The sequence below is a fragment of the Anomaloglossus baeobatrachus genome (genome assembly GCF_048569485.1).
Source record: "Anomaloglossus baeobatrachus isolate aAnoBae1 chromosome 5 unlocalized genomic scaffold, aAnoBae1.hap1 SUPER_5_unloc_27, whole genome shotgun sequence".
Classification (NCBI taxonomy): Eukaryota; Metazoa; Chordata; class Amphibia; order Anura; family Aromobatidae; genus Anomaloglossus; species Anomaloglossus baeobatrachus.
In genome coordinates this window covers 1,666,762-1,683,158 of record NW_027441803.1, presented here as the reverse complement: position 1 = coordinate 1,683,158, position 16,397 = coordinate 1,666,762, and the positions used below count along the sequence as shown (strand labels likewise).

The window sequence follows — 16,397 nt, the reverse complement described above, 5'->3', positions numbered from 1 at the left end:
ACCTTAGTTGCGCCCCTAGTAGCCCTAACCAAGAAGGGTGCTAATCCCAAGGCCTGGACGAAGGAGACCTCTCGCTCCTTCACCTCCCTCAAGGCCCACTTCTCCAGAGCTCCCATTCTTCATCACCCGGATGAGGAGAAGCCCTTTATCCTCGAAGTGGATGCCTCAAAAGTAGGTTGTCCTTTACCAAAAGGATCCCCAGGGGCGAAAACATCCATGCTTCTTCTCGAAGACGTTTTCCCCTGCCGAGAAGAACTACTCCACCGGAGATCGGGAGCTGGCTATGAAGCTGGTATTCTCCGAGTGGACCTACTTGAGGTAGCTAAGCACCTGTTCTTGGTATTCACAGACCACAAGAACCTATTATACCTGCAGTCCACCCAACGCCTGAACCCCAGACAGGCTAGATGGTCCCTCTTCTTCTCCCGATTCAATTTTGTTCTCCATTTCCTATCGGGAGAGAAGAATACGAGGGCAAACGCACTGTCTAGGTCCGTGTATGTAGAGGACGAGGAGGATGACCCTCGCCTCATTGTCCCTCTGGACAGCCTGAGGATGGTGTCTCCTGTTCAAAAGTTCCTCTACTCTGGTGGTGTAAGTTACTCCAGAAACGTTACTCCAGGCCTTGAATGCAGCAGCATTTCTGGCAAGGTGCACGCCATAGAGAAGACGTGCAGAATTAATAACCTGGCAATTTCCTCTTAAGGAATTCTCCTCATCTTACCTCACCACAACCCTTCATTATGAATGGGACCCACAGTGCAAGTCTTAATGTAGGTGCATAAAGACCACATCAAAAAATCCATGTGCCCAAATTCTGATAAATCATATAAAGTTATTATAGAAGCCAGTGATGGAGTAAAATCTGTGACTTCTCTGCATTTAGTGGTCACTACTCACCTGTGCGGTTATCTGTAGGAATCTCCTCTTTACTCCGCTCATCACCCCTCACATATGTCTCTGCAGTACTAATATAGGTCAGATCTTCACTCTGAAACAAATATTGTAAAGTCACAGACAGATGGAGAAGTCACATGAAATGATTCAGAAGAACAGAAAAAATCATAAATGAACAAAACTGACAGCAGTAGATCTCACAGAGCTGCAGGTCTCCTGTATAATCCAACCTGTCCCCTCCTAATTGTAACCAGCAGTCTCCATAACCAGAAAATTGTGAGAAGATCCAGACAACATCTAATGTCTATGATCAGCTTTATCCTGTCATCTCCACCAAGTATAAACCATACACTGAATGGCCACATTATTACAGACACCATCTAGGAGCATTGGATTTCCTTTGACATTTAGGAGTTCAGCAATTTATCACGTTAAAGATTCCAGGTGATGAAATAGTTCTGCAGGATTACAGGCCCATGGGGACAGGAAAGCTTCTTACATTTACCAAAAGTTAGGCTGAGGAGCTGACAGGCACTGAACATCCCATTCTACCTCGTCACAGAGATGCTCTATAGGACTAAGATCTGAGGACTGTGAAGGCCGAGGCGGCAAGAAAAAGTAATGTCATGTTCCTGATATAAAGAAGTGGAAGATCCTGGCACCCCCTGGAGAGAATTGCTGTGTGACATAAAGCTTCACTGGAGCTCCAGAATATACTGTTGTTACAGGACCCTGATGGAAAGTACTGTCATTATATGGTGAAAGCTATGGGTCACTATAAATCACTGTAATGTGAAAGTTATGGGAGAAAAGGCAGCTGGGCAGGAGAGAGTTACAGAGGGTCAGCCCTGCAGCTGGGCAGGAGAGAGTTACAGAGGGTCAGCCCTGCAGCTGGGCAGAGGAGAGATACAGAGGGTCAGCCCTGCAGCTGGGCAGGGGAAAGTTACAGACATTACATTCAATTTATAGCATGGGTCATGATCCTCCTACCAAAGGGTAATCAGCTGCTATGAAGTCATGAACTTGGTCAGTCACAATGCTTAGGTAAGTTCTAGTGTCCAAACATCAATCTACAGGTATCCGACGACCAAGGATTACACCATCACCAGATTCCTGACATGAAGGATACATGGATTCATGCTGCTTTTGCCCATTTTTGACCCATCATCAAGATACACTGCTGTAACCTGGAATCCACCAATGTTTCTCACTGCTCAGTGATACAATTTATTCTCTCTTTTGCTCAATGAAGTGTAATTTCTATTTCCTTTAGACTACAATGAGAACAGAACTGATTGTCTTCTGCTATAACCCATCTGTGCTAAGGAACGATGACTACATTCTAATACATTAGATGATCATCATCATTGTATTCAGCTGCAGATACCTAAATGATGAGATGTTTACATCCACAGGATCCAATATCACTGGGGATTTTTCCATGATCACACCATTCATTATACTCTGTACATCAGTTCATGTACAAATCCAGGGAAACTTTCAGTTTTTGCAATACCGGTCCTGGCTAATCTAGCACCATTGACCGTATTCCAAGCCATTCAAAATGTTCATCTACAGCTTTCATATTCTGATCACTGATCCCTTCATTATACGCTGCACTACACGGTCATGTGTGTAATAGGTTTCACATGGGAGTGTCAAAGTGTTTTTAATTAATTAGTCAGAGTATAATACTGATGGCTAAAACAAGACTGAACACAAGACCTTCACAGCCGTCTACACATCACAGGGAGATTTCATGACACCTTCTCTCCATCTACCTGATCATCCTGAGGAACATCGGGATCTTCTTGTTTACAATCCTGTGGAAGAAGAGGACGGGGACAGATCTCTGGTGTTGTCCTCTTACTGGATAGAACTGGAGGAAACACATACAAGGACTGAAGTCATTCTTATATATAGGTAAATATAGGCCGTGTGTATTTAGTCCTGTCTATTACCTGGTGCTGTGAGGGGCTGGAGAACCTCCATCATAACCTCCTTGTACAGATCTTTGTGTCCTTCTAAATACTCCCACTCCTCCATGGAGAAACAGACAGTGACGTCCTGACACCTTATAGGAACCTGACACATACAATGATACCGTCATCCCCCGATCCCTTCATAGCGTTACTGTATAATGTCCCAGCATTCCCAGCAGTGTCACCTCTCCAGTCAGCAGCTCAATCATCTTGTAGGCGAGTTCTAGGATCTTCTGGTCATTGATGTCCTCATGTATCAGGGGGTGAGGTGGAGGCCCCGTGATCGGGCTCAGGGGTCTTCTCCATCCCTCAGACACAGGGTCCTGACAGCGCTCACTAGAGGTCTTCTTCACTACTGTGTAATCCTGGATATGGAGAGACACATTAATAAATCCCACTACAGACATTTCCTCACCTCTCCATTTCTGTCCATCTTTTATTCTCATAGGTAAGAATGAAATTGTTGCAACTAAACTCTAAGGGGCACTTTGCACGCTGCGAAATCGCACCTGCAATCTCGTTGGGGTCAAATTGAAAGTGACGCACATCCGGCGCCGGTAACGATGTCGCAGTGTGTAAAGCCTAGATACACCGATCGCAAAAACATCACAATCGGGTGATCGGTATAGAGTCGGTCATTTTCATAAATTCGCTGCAGCGACAGGTACGATGTTGTTCCTCGTTCCTGCGGCAGCACACATCGCCCGGTAGATCCCACGGGTCAGCGTCAGCGGGCACGGCTCCTCAGGCAGGGCTGTGGAGTCGGTAAGCCAAACCTTCGAATCTGACTCCTCAATTTCCCTTGCACCGACTCAGACTCCGACTCCACGACTCCTACATATATTGCTTATAGTTAGGTGAAAAATTTATTGTAGTACATGAATATGTGTATGTGAACATCAGACATTTAATAATTTTTATGATACAATAATCAAGATATTTGGATAGAACATAAAATATATTTATTGGAATACAACTTTAGAACACAAAACTGTAATAAATTGTAAACATGTAATACACTATGTAATATAGAGTAGATTACATATATATCTTGTGTATGCATGTATATGTATGTGTATATATATATATATATATTACATATTGTATTACATATTTACAATGTATTAGTTTTTTGTGTTCTAATGTTGTATTCCAATAAATATATTTTATGTTATATCTAAATATCTTGATTATTGTATCATAAAAATTATTAAATGTCTGATGTTCACATTGTACTACAATAAATTTTTCACTTAAATAAGCATTAAATGTTATTATTTTGTATGTTTTTGTTGAAAACTGTTTATTGCCACTTACATAGTGCATTACATATTGTATTACATAGTGTTATATATAACACTATGTAAGTGGCAAAAAACAATTTTTAAATAAAAAATAGTAAATAACATTTGTGTAGTCCATGAATTTATTGTAAGAAATAGAATTGCCTCCATCAGATCCTCCTTCGCAGATGACCTCAAATCTGACCTAAGAATTTTAAGGCTAGAGAACAACCTCTCTACAGTAACTTGGGTTGGAGGCAAAGCCGTAACCACATGGGCAACATCTCTAACAATTTCTAGGTATAAAGGAATTGCCTCATGCACTGTCAGTGTTAATGAACGGTTGAATTTTTCTATTTCTTTGAGAGCAAGTGAAAAATTTTGTTGAAATCTGATCAATCTGCTGCTATAGGAGATGGAGTGAAATCTTTTTCCTTGCGGCAACGCTTTGCCAACTCCATGTCATCCAAATACTTGTCAAAGTTAAACTCCTCATCTGATGAGGATGAAGATATGGCAGCAGTAGCACTGTCAGGCCCAAAGTCCTGTAGCCGCTCACCCTAATTGCTACCTCACTCAAAGCTTCTTTTCCTTTAGTAAGCTGTACATCATCAAGCAGTATACGAAGACTTGGGGCCACATAAACAGCTGCCAGAAGAATTTTATTTTCCAATAGCTGTGTCTCTCTCCATTTCATTGAAGCAGAAATGCCATCTGCGATTAAACCTCCTCTTTGGGACAGGCAAAATAGCAAGTTCTTCCACTGCCTTATGAAAATGCCAGGAGTTAAAGCCTCAGCTTGTAATTTTTTAGTCACGATAAATGGGTGATTAAGCAATTCCTTCAATTCAGCCACCTGTGTCCATTGATCTTCGTTTAATGTTACTTGAGGGTTCACCATATCTATAAGAAACGATTTTAGATCAAGCAATCGCTCAGTCATTAAATAAGTGCTGCCTCACCGAGTGGCTTGATCAACAATTGCCCCTTTCCCAGCAGGTCTCTTCAAGATGGAATCAATTTTAGGGGTTCTGGCGGCAATAACAAACTTCCTCACTTTTCCAATCAGATTTCCAGCATGTCCGCCCAGTTTCACACATCCAACTTTTCGCTGGTTTGGCGGATGCGGCGCACGACAGTACAGTACGATACAGTACAGTGGCAGCACCTCAACTTCCGGGTCACATGACAGAATGTGACCGGCGTTTGTCGTGCTGCCACTGTACTGTATACACTGTACTAGAGTGCACCGCATCCGCCAAACCGGCGAAAAGGCGGATTTGTGAAACCGAGGCCCCTCTTGCAGACTCTCTCATATTTCCATCTGCAGCGTGTGCACAACACAGCGCATGTGATGAATATGAAAGTGTTTTGAAGCAGCTTCAACAAGATCATCTCATCCTAAAGTATCATTTTGCTGTTCTTCTGTAGTAATAACTGTTTGTTCCTCAGTTACAGCACTGTGGCCTTCCATCTCTAACATACTAAATCCTAAATTTTCTTCTAGCTGTTGGTCATTACTCTCATTCATCAGTGTAATTGTACTTATCAAGTTTGAAGCATTGTCCTTTACAATAGCAAGAACCTGTTCTTTTTTGAGTTCGTAATCTTACAGAACTTATTCCACTAAGGCCTGGAAAAACTGGCCGGTGTGATGAGCTTTAGTATCTTTTACTGCCAGTGTCTTGCTAACAATTTCTTTCTTGTCACAAACATATCGAACATTGATGGCAAAACAATTCAGTGAAATGCAGTGACTCTGGGCATCCAGCAAAGGCAATGGGTTTCAAGATAGGACATTCAGACACATCGTTTTGTGAGGATCCGTTTTTGTGCTCAAAATCAGATCCTCACAATGAATGAGCATGTCAGTTTGTGTGGTGTTTTTCTAATCTGCATTTGCTATTGAAAGCATTATTTATGAGCTCAAAAACCTTTCAGGTGATGCAGTTTTTTAAAAAGCTGATTAACGTATCCTCAAAAAACGCAGCAAAAACGCTGTATGTGAATGTAGCATTAGATCAGGAATAGAACAGCCATTTATAGGACATTTCATAACTTTCCCAAATTCCAATGAAAAAATATTCAGCACATTCTGCATTGCACTAGTGTCCCCAATTTATTATATATTTTAGGAGTCGGAGTCAGTGCATTTTATACCGACTCCGACTCCATCAAAATGAGCTCCAACTCCGACTCCACAGCCCTGTCCTCAGGTACACAAAACACCGGGAGCGGACTCTTGCGTTGCACACCAAGAAGTCTACACAAACACAAAAGTAGTGCAGAGGAAAGAGACGGCGACCACCAGCCCGGGTGGGGGACCCGTGTACAACCAGCCGCGGAAGCCGGCCATCAGCACCTTTGGTTTACCAAAAGACTTGTGTGATCTATTGACTGTGAGTAACCAAATATCCCCTGGTACGTCTGAGTGTGCGGGCCCCTGCCACCGCCATCCCTTGCACCAAACCACCGGGTCCCGGGGCAACCATCCCTACCCACGGAGGGGTTGACATCCAGCGGCCATCACATCTCCCCCGGGTATCCCAGCAACAGCAGCGATGGTGTCCCACTTCACCACACACCGTGGGTGGCATCACGAACCGAGTACGGCCAAGCCCGTACCACCACCCTTTTCCCCTTTTTCATTTGGCGTGTCCGCGTGACCCCGGGCCCGGAGGATCCCTCGAGCCACGCAGCGGGTCCGGACCGGAGCAGCTCGGCTGCTACAGGCGTGGGGGTGGCACAGCTGCATTTTTGACGCTTCAAATCACAGGCCCAGGTTTGCGGGTCTATGGTGTACAATAAAATAAATACCATATTTTTCGCTTTATATGACGCATCTGATTATAAGACGCACCCCCAAATTTGGTGAAGGAAAAGAGAATTTTTTTTGTTAATGTTAAATGGGGTCCATATTATAATGCCAATGTCCCTCTAACAAATCATATAGGGTATATGTCCCTCATAGCCCCCATCCTAAAATTAGCCCCCTTAATCTGGATATGGCCCCCTTATATTGAATATAGCCCCCTTGTGATGGCACACGTTCCCCTGTGCTGCCCATGGCCCCCTATGGATTGCATACGTTCCCCTGTGCTGCCTATCTCCCTCTATGGATTGCACATGTTCCCCTGTGCTGCCTATGGCCCCCTATGGATTGCATATGTCCCCCTGTGCTGCCTATGGCCCCCTATGGATTGCATACGTTCCCCTGTGCTGCCTATGGCCTCCTATGGATTGCATACCTTCCCCTGTGCTGCCTATGGTCCCCTATGGATTACACACGTTCCCCTGTGCTGCTATGGCCCCCAATGGATTGCATACATTCCCCTGTACTGCCTATGGCCCCCTATGGATTGCATACATTCCCCTGTGCTGCCTATGGCCACCTATGGATTGCATGCATTCCCCTGTGCTGCCTATGGCCCCCTATGGATTGCACATGCTCCCCTGTGCTGCCTATGGCCCCCTATGGATTGCATGTGTCCCCCTGTGCTGCCTATGGCCCCCTATGGATTGCATACGTTCCCCTGTGCTGCCTATGGCCTCCTATGGATTGCATACGTTCCCCTGTGCTGCCTATGGTCCCCTATGGATTATACACGTTCCCCTGGGCTGCTATGGCCCCCTATGGATTGCAAGCGCCCCCATGGTGCTGCCCATGGCCCCTATAGATTGCACAAGTCCCCCTGTGTTAGATATCGCCCCCCCCCTGCTGCCCTGCTGTTGTCTCGCTCCTTGCTTCTCTTCCTCCACTTCCTGGTTCTTCGTGCCGGTCATGTGATCGGAACAGCAGAGTGAGATCTCTGCGTGCCTGATCACAGTGGAAGCAGGGACACCGGGGAGAAACGCTGGAAGGGGTAAGTAAAGCTTTTTTATTTTAGAATGAGTAGCAGCATGGGGGCCATATCTAACACTAGGGGGTGCAGGGACAAATAATATGCACCGCTCCCCCAGCCCGTCACTGCGGTGCGATTTCAGCACCACCAGCGATGGACAGCGGCTGTGCATATTATATGAAAGGGTGCAGGAGATCAAAGGCTGCAGCCCGCAGCGTTCACCTGCCCCCAGCTGCTGTGTGTGTGTGTGTGTGTATATGTGTATGTATGTATGTATGTATGTATGTATGTATGTATGTATGTATGTATATATATATATATATATATATATATATATATGTATATATATGTATGTATATATATATATATATATATATATATATATATATATATATATATATATATATATATATATATATATACATACATACATACATACATACATACATACATACATATATACATACACATACATACATGTATATTCGATTCGGCTTATAAGACGCACCCCCTACTTTCCCCAAAGTAGGGGGTGCGTCTTATAGGCCGAATATACGGGGGGGTGTATATGTATTTTGGGGAACAAAAGTGCGTCTTATAAAGCGAAAAATACGGTAAATTGCTGGAGAGTCCCCCTGTATTAGGAACCATATGCAGCTTTTTTTTTTTTTAAACAAGAACACCAGCGTGCAGCCAGCCCCCCCTCACCAATTTTGATACCGAGCCTGACAGCTGGGGCTGATATTCTCAGATTGGGAAGGTCTATGGTTATTAGGCATCCCCCCAGCTTAAAAATTGCAACCTGTAGCTGCCTGAGATTGTTGCATCCATCAGATGCGACTACCTCGGCGCTTTAACCGGCTCTTCCCAATTGCCCTGATTCAGTGGCAATCGGGGTAATGAGCGGTTAATAACAGTGCACAATTGTTATGAAGCCCAAAATTAGTGATGGGAAGGGTTCTCTGAGACCCCCCCCATCACTAATCCTATAAATAAAAAGAAAAAAAAACAAACACAGAGAAAAATCCTTTATTTGAAAGAAAAAAAAATACAAAAAATACAAAAACACACCCTCTTTCACCACTTTATTAACCCCCAAAAATAACCCTGCAGGTCTGACGTAATCCGCACGAGGTCCCATAACGGATCTGTCTCTGCTACATTTGAGCCTGGAGAGACTGAAAACATGTCCTATCTCTCCAAGCTCCGGGAAACACTGACAAGAAGGACTCGGCTGGCAGCAGTGATGTCACTCAGTTCTCCGGAGGTCATACCCGGGTTCTCACAGTATGACCTCTGGTGACCTGAAGCACTCTGGCTTAAAGTGAGGGGCCGTACCCCGTACCACGCCAGCCCTTTAGCACTGACAGTGGCGGCCAGGGGTCTGGGAGTGCAGCCTGCTCCCCCCTGCCACTGTTAAAGTGCAGGGATATGTCCCACCAGCACTTTAACAGGGACACTGCCGGCAGTGGGGTGGAGGCTGCCCCGCACCCACCGGCAGGCACTGTCACTGTTAATGGGCTGGCAGGAAGCAGGACACGATGAGGTTTTTGTTAAAGGTGCACTGTCTCTAAGAAACTGAACTTTTGAATCAGGGGCTGGAAATCTTAGTGCATATCTGTTGGGACACACTGATAATATTCCCAGGGTGTTTTTGGAAAATTATGAGTTTTTGCCAAAGGTGCGCTGTCTCTTAAAAAGTTGGCAGGGAGCGGGACACAGCCACGCACTTTACAGTGACAGTGCTAGCAGGGTGGTACAGGCCAACCGTGATCAGCAAAGATGTCACTTAGGCTCTGATTGTCGTCCTTCCCTTTCTGTGGTGACCGCAACTTAGCTGAGTGACGTCACGACTGATCGCGGCTCAGTCTCTGCCTGCAGTTACAGCATGCAGACATGTTCCATGATCTTGTGTTGTGACTTTAGATATGTAGGAGAGCAGAATCACCATGGGACCTCGTGTGGATTAAGTCAGACATACAGGGGTGTTTTTGGCGTTTATTAAAGTGGTGAAAGAGGGTTTTTCCTGTATTGTATTCCAAATAAAGGATTTTCTTGGTGTTTATTTCTTTTTATTTACTGGATTAGTGATGGGGCGTCTCAGACCCCTTCCCATCACTAATTTTGGGCTTAATTACAGTCGTGAGCGGTTAACCCCTATTACACGGATTGCCACCGCATCAGGACAGTCAGGAAGAATCAGGTAAAGTGCCGAGCTTGTCGCATCTCAGGAATGCGACAATCTCGGGCAACTACAGGTTGCAATTTTTAAGCTGTGGGGGCCTAATAACCACAGGCTTCCCCAATCTGAGTATACAAGCCCCAGCTGTAAAAAAAGCGTAAAAAAAGCTGCATACAGTACCTCTTATTTTGATACACAGACAAGATAAGTGCAGGATTGGAGGCTGCAGCCTGTAGCCATATGCTTTATCTATGCTGGGCATCATAATATGAGGGCACCCTACGCCAATTGTTTTGTTTATTTATTTTTAGACCACAATAATGACCCACATACAGCATCAGTGATTGGTTGCTGTCAGAAGCGGTCACACAGGCCTGGGGCGCATCTGACAGCAACTAAGACGTCAGGACTGCCGGTGAGCAGGGAAAGCAGTGCATATGCGATTAGCCCAATGCGTGACACAGGAAGTGAATGCGCGACCTGGAAGCAGTTTGCCGCCATGACAGAGCCTTGGTAAGTAAGAAGCACTGGCGTCATTCTTAGTTTTTTTATTATTACTTTATTTTTTATTTTTTTAATTTCTCAAGTGCCAGATCTGGATCAAACACCTGAAATCCCGGGCCAGTCACCCACGTACCTTTGAAACCGCGTGGATCCGGACTTTCACAGTCCGGGTCCACTCATCCCTAGCTAGTACTTGACCCTGACTTTTTTCTGCCTGACAGCGAATGTTGCTATCCTAAGATCATGTAATAACACCCGCACTTCTCAATGGCAGACCCCATAACTGCACCCTAAGCTATAAACCAAGTGTAACACAAAAATACTAATAACCAGCAAATGAAATGCACACAGACAGAAGGAGAGACACAGGGCTAGGAACGTCGTACAGGAATTATGCAATAAAAAAAATAAAGAATAACAGAATACGTGTAAACCCTCCCAAATCTACATAAAACAAAATAGTAGATAACTGGAACTGGATTCAAACAAACTGCAAAGAATAGAAATAAAAGCAAAAAAGTGAGCCGGAGTATGAGATGGTATACATGGAACTTGTGAGACCATGTTCACACTGGCCATGAGACAAAGAGAAACCAAGGAAAAAAATTGTGAAAACATACCCTGCTGTAACTAAATAAAAGCATAGTGCATATAAACATAGGGTACTTAGTAAACACTGTTTTTGATCAAAAAAAGCATAAAGCTATCCCACCAACGCCAAGGTGTACCCAGTTGGGATAGTAACTACACTCTCTAATATTAAAACCTTACCATGGGTCTAAAATAGGCCTCAATGTGGCTAAGGGCTGAGATCGACCGGGTCCCAACAGGATACACACAGTCAGGAGGATTCACAGAATGAAATGTACCCCATGTTTATATGCACTATGCTTTTATTTAGTTACAGCAGGGTATGTTTTCACAATTTTTTTCCTTGGTTTCTCTTTGTCTCATGGCCAGTGTGAACATGGTCTCACAAGTTCCATGTATACCATCTCATACTCCGGCTCACTTTTTTGTTTTTATGTAGTTTTTTTGTATTCAGTACAAAACAGGGAGTGGCCCCCTTCTCAGCGAGCTGGACATTTCATTCTGTGAATCCCCCTGACTGTGTGTGTCCTGTTGGGACCCGGTCGCTCTCAGCCCTTAGCCACATTGAGGCCTATTTTAGACCCATGGTAAGGTTTTAATATTAGAGAGTGTAGGTACTATCCCAACTGGGTACACCTTGACGTTTGGTGAGATGGCTTTATGCTTTTTTTGATCAAAAACAGTGTTTACTAAGTACCCTATGTTTATATGCACTATGCTTTTGTTTAGTTACAGCAGGGTATGTTTTCACAATTTTTTTCCTTGGTTTCTCAAAGAATAGAAACAGTAATGTCTCAATAAAAAAACCTTAAACAAGGAGCTGGGACTCCAGACAACCGACCATCCAGTAATCTGGGTTCAGACCCTGGAGTGGAGCCATGACAGATATAATGTGACGTCATTAGAATCTCTCACCTCTCCAGTAAGCCGGAAGAGGATCTCTAGGGTGAGGTGTAATATCCTCTCTGCCATCTTGTCCTGGTCGCTATCCATCCTTGACGAATCAATCATGAAAGCTCTTCTATATATAGAAAATGTCCACTGAGACAATCCGATCTTGTAGGGACCTGATTGGGAAGAGGAAGACTATATAAAATCATAAAGATCCCATGAAAGAAAATCTCTGTGGCTCCGCAGGTGGAGGCATGTGGCTACTGGCATTAATGTAATTGGCTGGCCGCAAGGCATCATCAGGTCTATATAAAACCCATTGATGCGATGCTTGTCACAAACTGATTTTTCAACTTCCATCTGACAAAAAGTAAATTTACCTCCCTACATATTCTACACTTGCACCCTTTTTTTTTTTTTAAAATCAGATAAATTTTTATTGCATTTTAAAACTTTCATAAACATAACAACAAATTGTGAGGGTAGTCCTCACACATACTCCCTCCCCCTCCCCCTCCCCCCACCCTCTTCCGGTCGACAGTCTCACCCCTCCACTCTCTACATCCCTCTTTATTCACATAATGACCTGCCCTCCTTATTTCTCAGCCACTGCGATCTTTCCTTTCCTACCTATAGTCTAAATATCCTATCTTTCACTAGATCAAATGACGCTAATCCTGGAAAATCCAGCCCCTTGCTCCAGATCTTATATTGAGTTTTCCTTCCCCTTTTAATATAAACATTTTTCTCATTTTTCTCCATATAAATAATATAATTCACTTTTTCAACAAATTCCTTACGTGTCGGTGCTTTTTCAGATAGCCAATACAAGGCAATTAGTTTCCTTGCTGCATACAACAATCGTGCCACTGCCAGTTTCTCTTGTTCATCCACCCCCACTACATCCACATAGCCCAGCACACACACCAGCGGGTTTCTGGGTAGGTCCACTTGCATCACTGATTGAATTAAATTTAACACTGTGATCCAGAACCCTTGTAAACACGGGCATTCCCACAACATGTGCATGATCCCTGCTTCTTCCACAGTACATTTTGGACACTTGGAATCAGTTCTCACTCCCACTTTCTTCATCCACACGGGGGTTCTATATACTCTGTGTATAATATATAATTGCGATAGCCGTTTTGCCACGCTCAGAGATATTTTGATGACATATTGCAAAATAGACTCCCATTTCTCCTCCCCAATTTCTCCCAAATCTTCCACCCACCTTGCATATGCCCCAATTTGTTGCCTCCCAACCGACATGGACAGAAGTCCCCTGTAGACCATCGATATGCATCCTGCCGTCCCTCTCTGCGTCCCTAATATATTAATTACACTATCTGATTGTATAACAATTGGTGTTATTCTGTTCTGCGATTCAAATGCGTGACGTAGCTGCAGGTATTTATAAAATATACTATGTCCCAGTGGGAAGTCTTTTAGCAGTACTTCAAAAGTCTTAAAAATATGTTTCCATCCATCACTTGGGAGAGGTACCAGATACCAATTCTCCTCCATTGCCCAAATTCTTTAAGGGATAAAAATTCCGGAATGTTGGGGTTGTCCCACATGCGGGTATATCTAGTGAGCCTGGTTACCTGTCTCATCTGTTTGATCTTACCCCATACTTTATCTATCAACTGTATAGTAAAGGTCCAGTCACACTAAGCAACTTACCAGCGATCCCAACAATGATAGGGATCGCTGGTAAGTTGCTAGGAGGTTGCTGGTGAGCTGTCACACTGCGACGCTCCAGCGATCCCACCAGCAACCTGACCTGGCAGGGATCGCTGGAGCGTGGCTACACGAGTTGCTGGTGAGCTCACCAGCAACCAGTGACCAGCCCCCAGTCTCCTAGTTACAGCACACATCAGGTTAATTAACCCGATGTGTGCTGCAGCTAAATGTGCACAGAGCAGGGAGCAGCGCACACTGCTTAGTGCTGGCTCCTTGCTCTCCTAGTTACAGCACACATCGGGTTAATTGCCTGATGTGTGCTGCAGCTACATGTGCACAGAGCAGGAGCCGGCACTGACAGTGAGAGCGGGGGGAGGCTGGTATCAAAGGTAAATATCGGGTAACCAAGGACAGGGCTTCTTGGTTACCCGATGTTTACATTAGTTACCAGCCTCAGCAGAAGCTGGCTCCCTGCTCACTGCACATTAGTTGTTGCTGTCTCGCTGTCACACACAGCGATCTGTGCTTCACAGCAGGACAGCAACAACTAAAAAATGGCCCAGGACATTCAGCAACAACCAACGACCTCACAGCAGGGGCCAGGTTGTTGCTGGATGTCACACACAGCAACATCGCTAGCAACGTCACAAAAGTTGTTCGTTACCAGCGATGTTGCTAGCGATGTTGCTTAGTGTGACGGGGCCTTAAGATATAATGCAGAGTGTGGACGAAACTTTCCCGCCTCCAGACTTGCCAGCAGAGGACCTTTTCCGATCACATACTGTAATATTTTCTCTGCCGAACTCTCCAAACCTGTCACACTCCACCATGTGTTGGCTCTGGGCAGCTAAGTAATAGCACCAAGGAGTAGGTAGAGCCAGTCCCCCTTCGTCTTTTGGTCTCTGTAAATATTCTAACCTCATCCATGGGCGCTTCCTTCCCCAGATTAAGCCTCGGAAAATAGAATTTATTTTATAAAACCTAGTTTGTGGTAGCCATACCGCGTCGTTATGGAGCACATAGAGCAGTTGGGGCATTAGTATCATTTTAGCTAAGTTGACTCTCCCTAACACCGAAAGGTACAGTTTGGACCAGGCCAGAATCTTTTGTTTGAACTTAAGTAAAAGGGGGGCAAGATTAAGACATTCATACTCAGCCAGTTTACTGGACATCATAATTCCCAGATATTTAAACTCTGACACCACCTGAACCGGAGCACAAGTCACCACTACATTGGAAGGCGTTTCATCTAGTGGCATCAAAACCGATTTGTCCCAACTTATCGTGAGCCCTGATATCCTTCCAAAGTTAGATATGACCCTCATTACCGCCTCCAAGGAACTCCCTGCATCTGCCAGAAACAATAATAAATCGTCCGCATATAAGGCCACTTTCTCCTCCACACTCCCATATCGGTAACCCACTACACCAGGATCCCGCCGCATCACCGCCGCCAGTGGTTTGATAGCGATAGCAAACAACAGGGGGGACAGTGGGCACCCCTGCCTTGTGCCCCTATAGAGAGAAAATCTATCTGACATGCTGCCATTTGCCCTAATTCTTGCCGTAGGAGCAGAGTACAACAGCTGCACCCACCTAATATACACTTCCCCAAACCCCAGCCCATAGGTACCCCCACTCTACGCTGTCAAAAGCTTTGGCCACGTCTAGGGAGAGAATAACCCGCCTCCCCTTATTTTCCGCCGGTATCTGCATATTCAGGTACAGTCTCCTAAGGTTAGTTGCCGTGGATTTGTTGGGCATAAACCCTGCTTGATCTGGGTGTATTAGGGATGTAATGACTTTGGTGAGCCTATTTGCAAGCATCTTAGCCAGGAGCTTTACATCTACCGTCAATAGTGAAATCGGTCTGTAAGAGGCTGCCTTCTTTAGGGAGTACCACAATTATTGCCTCCTGCATAGACGGCATAAGCTCTCCTCTTTCCAGACATGAATTATATACCTTAAGCAGCACCGGCAGTAAAACCTCCCTATGTTGCTTATATACTTCAGCCGGAAACCCATCTACCCCCGGTGCTTTATCATTCGCCATATCATTCAGAGCTAGCTCTAACTCCTCTAAGTCAAATGGCTCATCTAGTAACTCTCTAGATTCCCTTGAGAGGACTGGCACCTGAGCTCTGCCTAGAAATTCATCCACCTCCCCCGCCTCCGGGTGCACCTTGACTGAGTATAGATCAGAGTAGAATGTTTCTAGTACTTTTAGGATCCCCGAGGTGTCCGTGACAACTGCCCCATCTACTGACTGTAACCGTGCAATATATGTCGACTCCCTCTGTGCCGCAGCTATCACTGATAATAGGTGACCCGCCCGTTCTCCATTCTCAAAGGACTGCATGGTTTGGAACATTTTCTTTCTCTCCGCTGCCTGTATGGTCAATCTATTAATCATCTTTTGAGCTGCCTTCATCCTAGCTTTTGCCGCCGGCATGGGGTCTGATATTAAAGCATCTTCCGCCTCCCCCAATTCCTAAACCGCAAGCTGATTCTGCCTTCTTGCCTCTGACTTTACCTTGGA

General features: G+C 44.8%; 1 protein-coding gene across 1 annotated transcript in view; it reads right to left on the bottom strand.

Annotated features, from left to right (window-relative positions):
* Positions 1 to 155: 155 nt before the first annotated feature.
* The window catches only part of LOC142259120 (uncharacterized), a 32,750-nt gene continuing 16,508 nt past the window's right edge, over positions 156 to 16,397 (bottom strand). The window contains exons 5-9 of the mRNA XM_075331630.1: positions 12,197 to 12,348; positions 3,065 to 3,244; positions 2,859 to 2,982; positions 2,679 to 2,776; positions 156 to 991 (exon numbers count right to left, since the gene is read on the bottom strand). Coding sequence (XP_075187745.1) covers positions 893 to 991; positions 2,679 to 2,776; positions 2,859 to 2,982; positions 3,065 to 3,244; positions 12,197 to 12,348 — 653 coding nt within the window. The 3' untranslated portion in view covers positions 156 to 892. The remainder of the gene's footprint in view (positions 992 to 2,678; positions 2,777 to 2,858; positions 2,983 to 3,064; positions 3,245 to 12,196; positions 12,349 to 16,397) is intronic.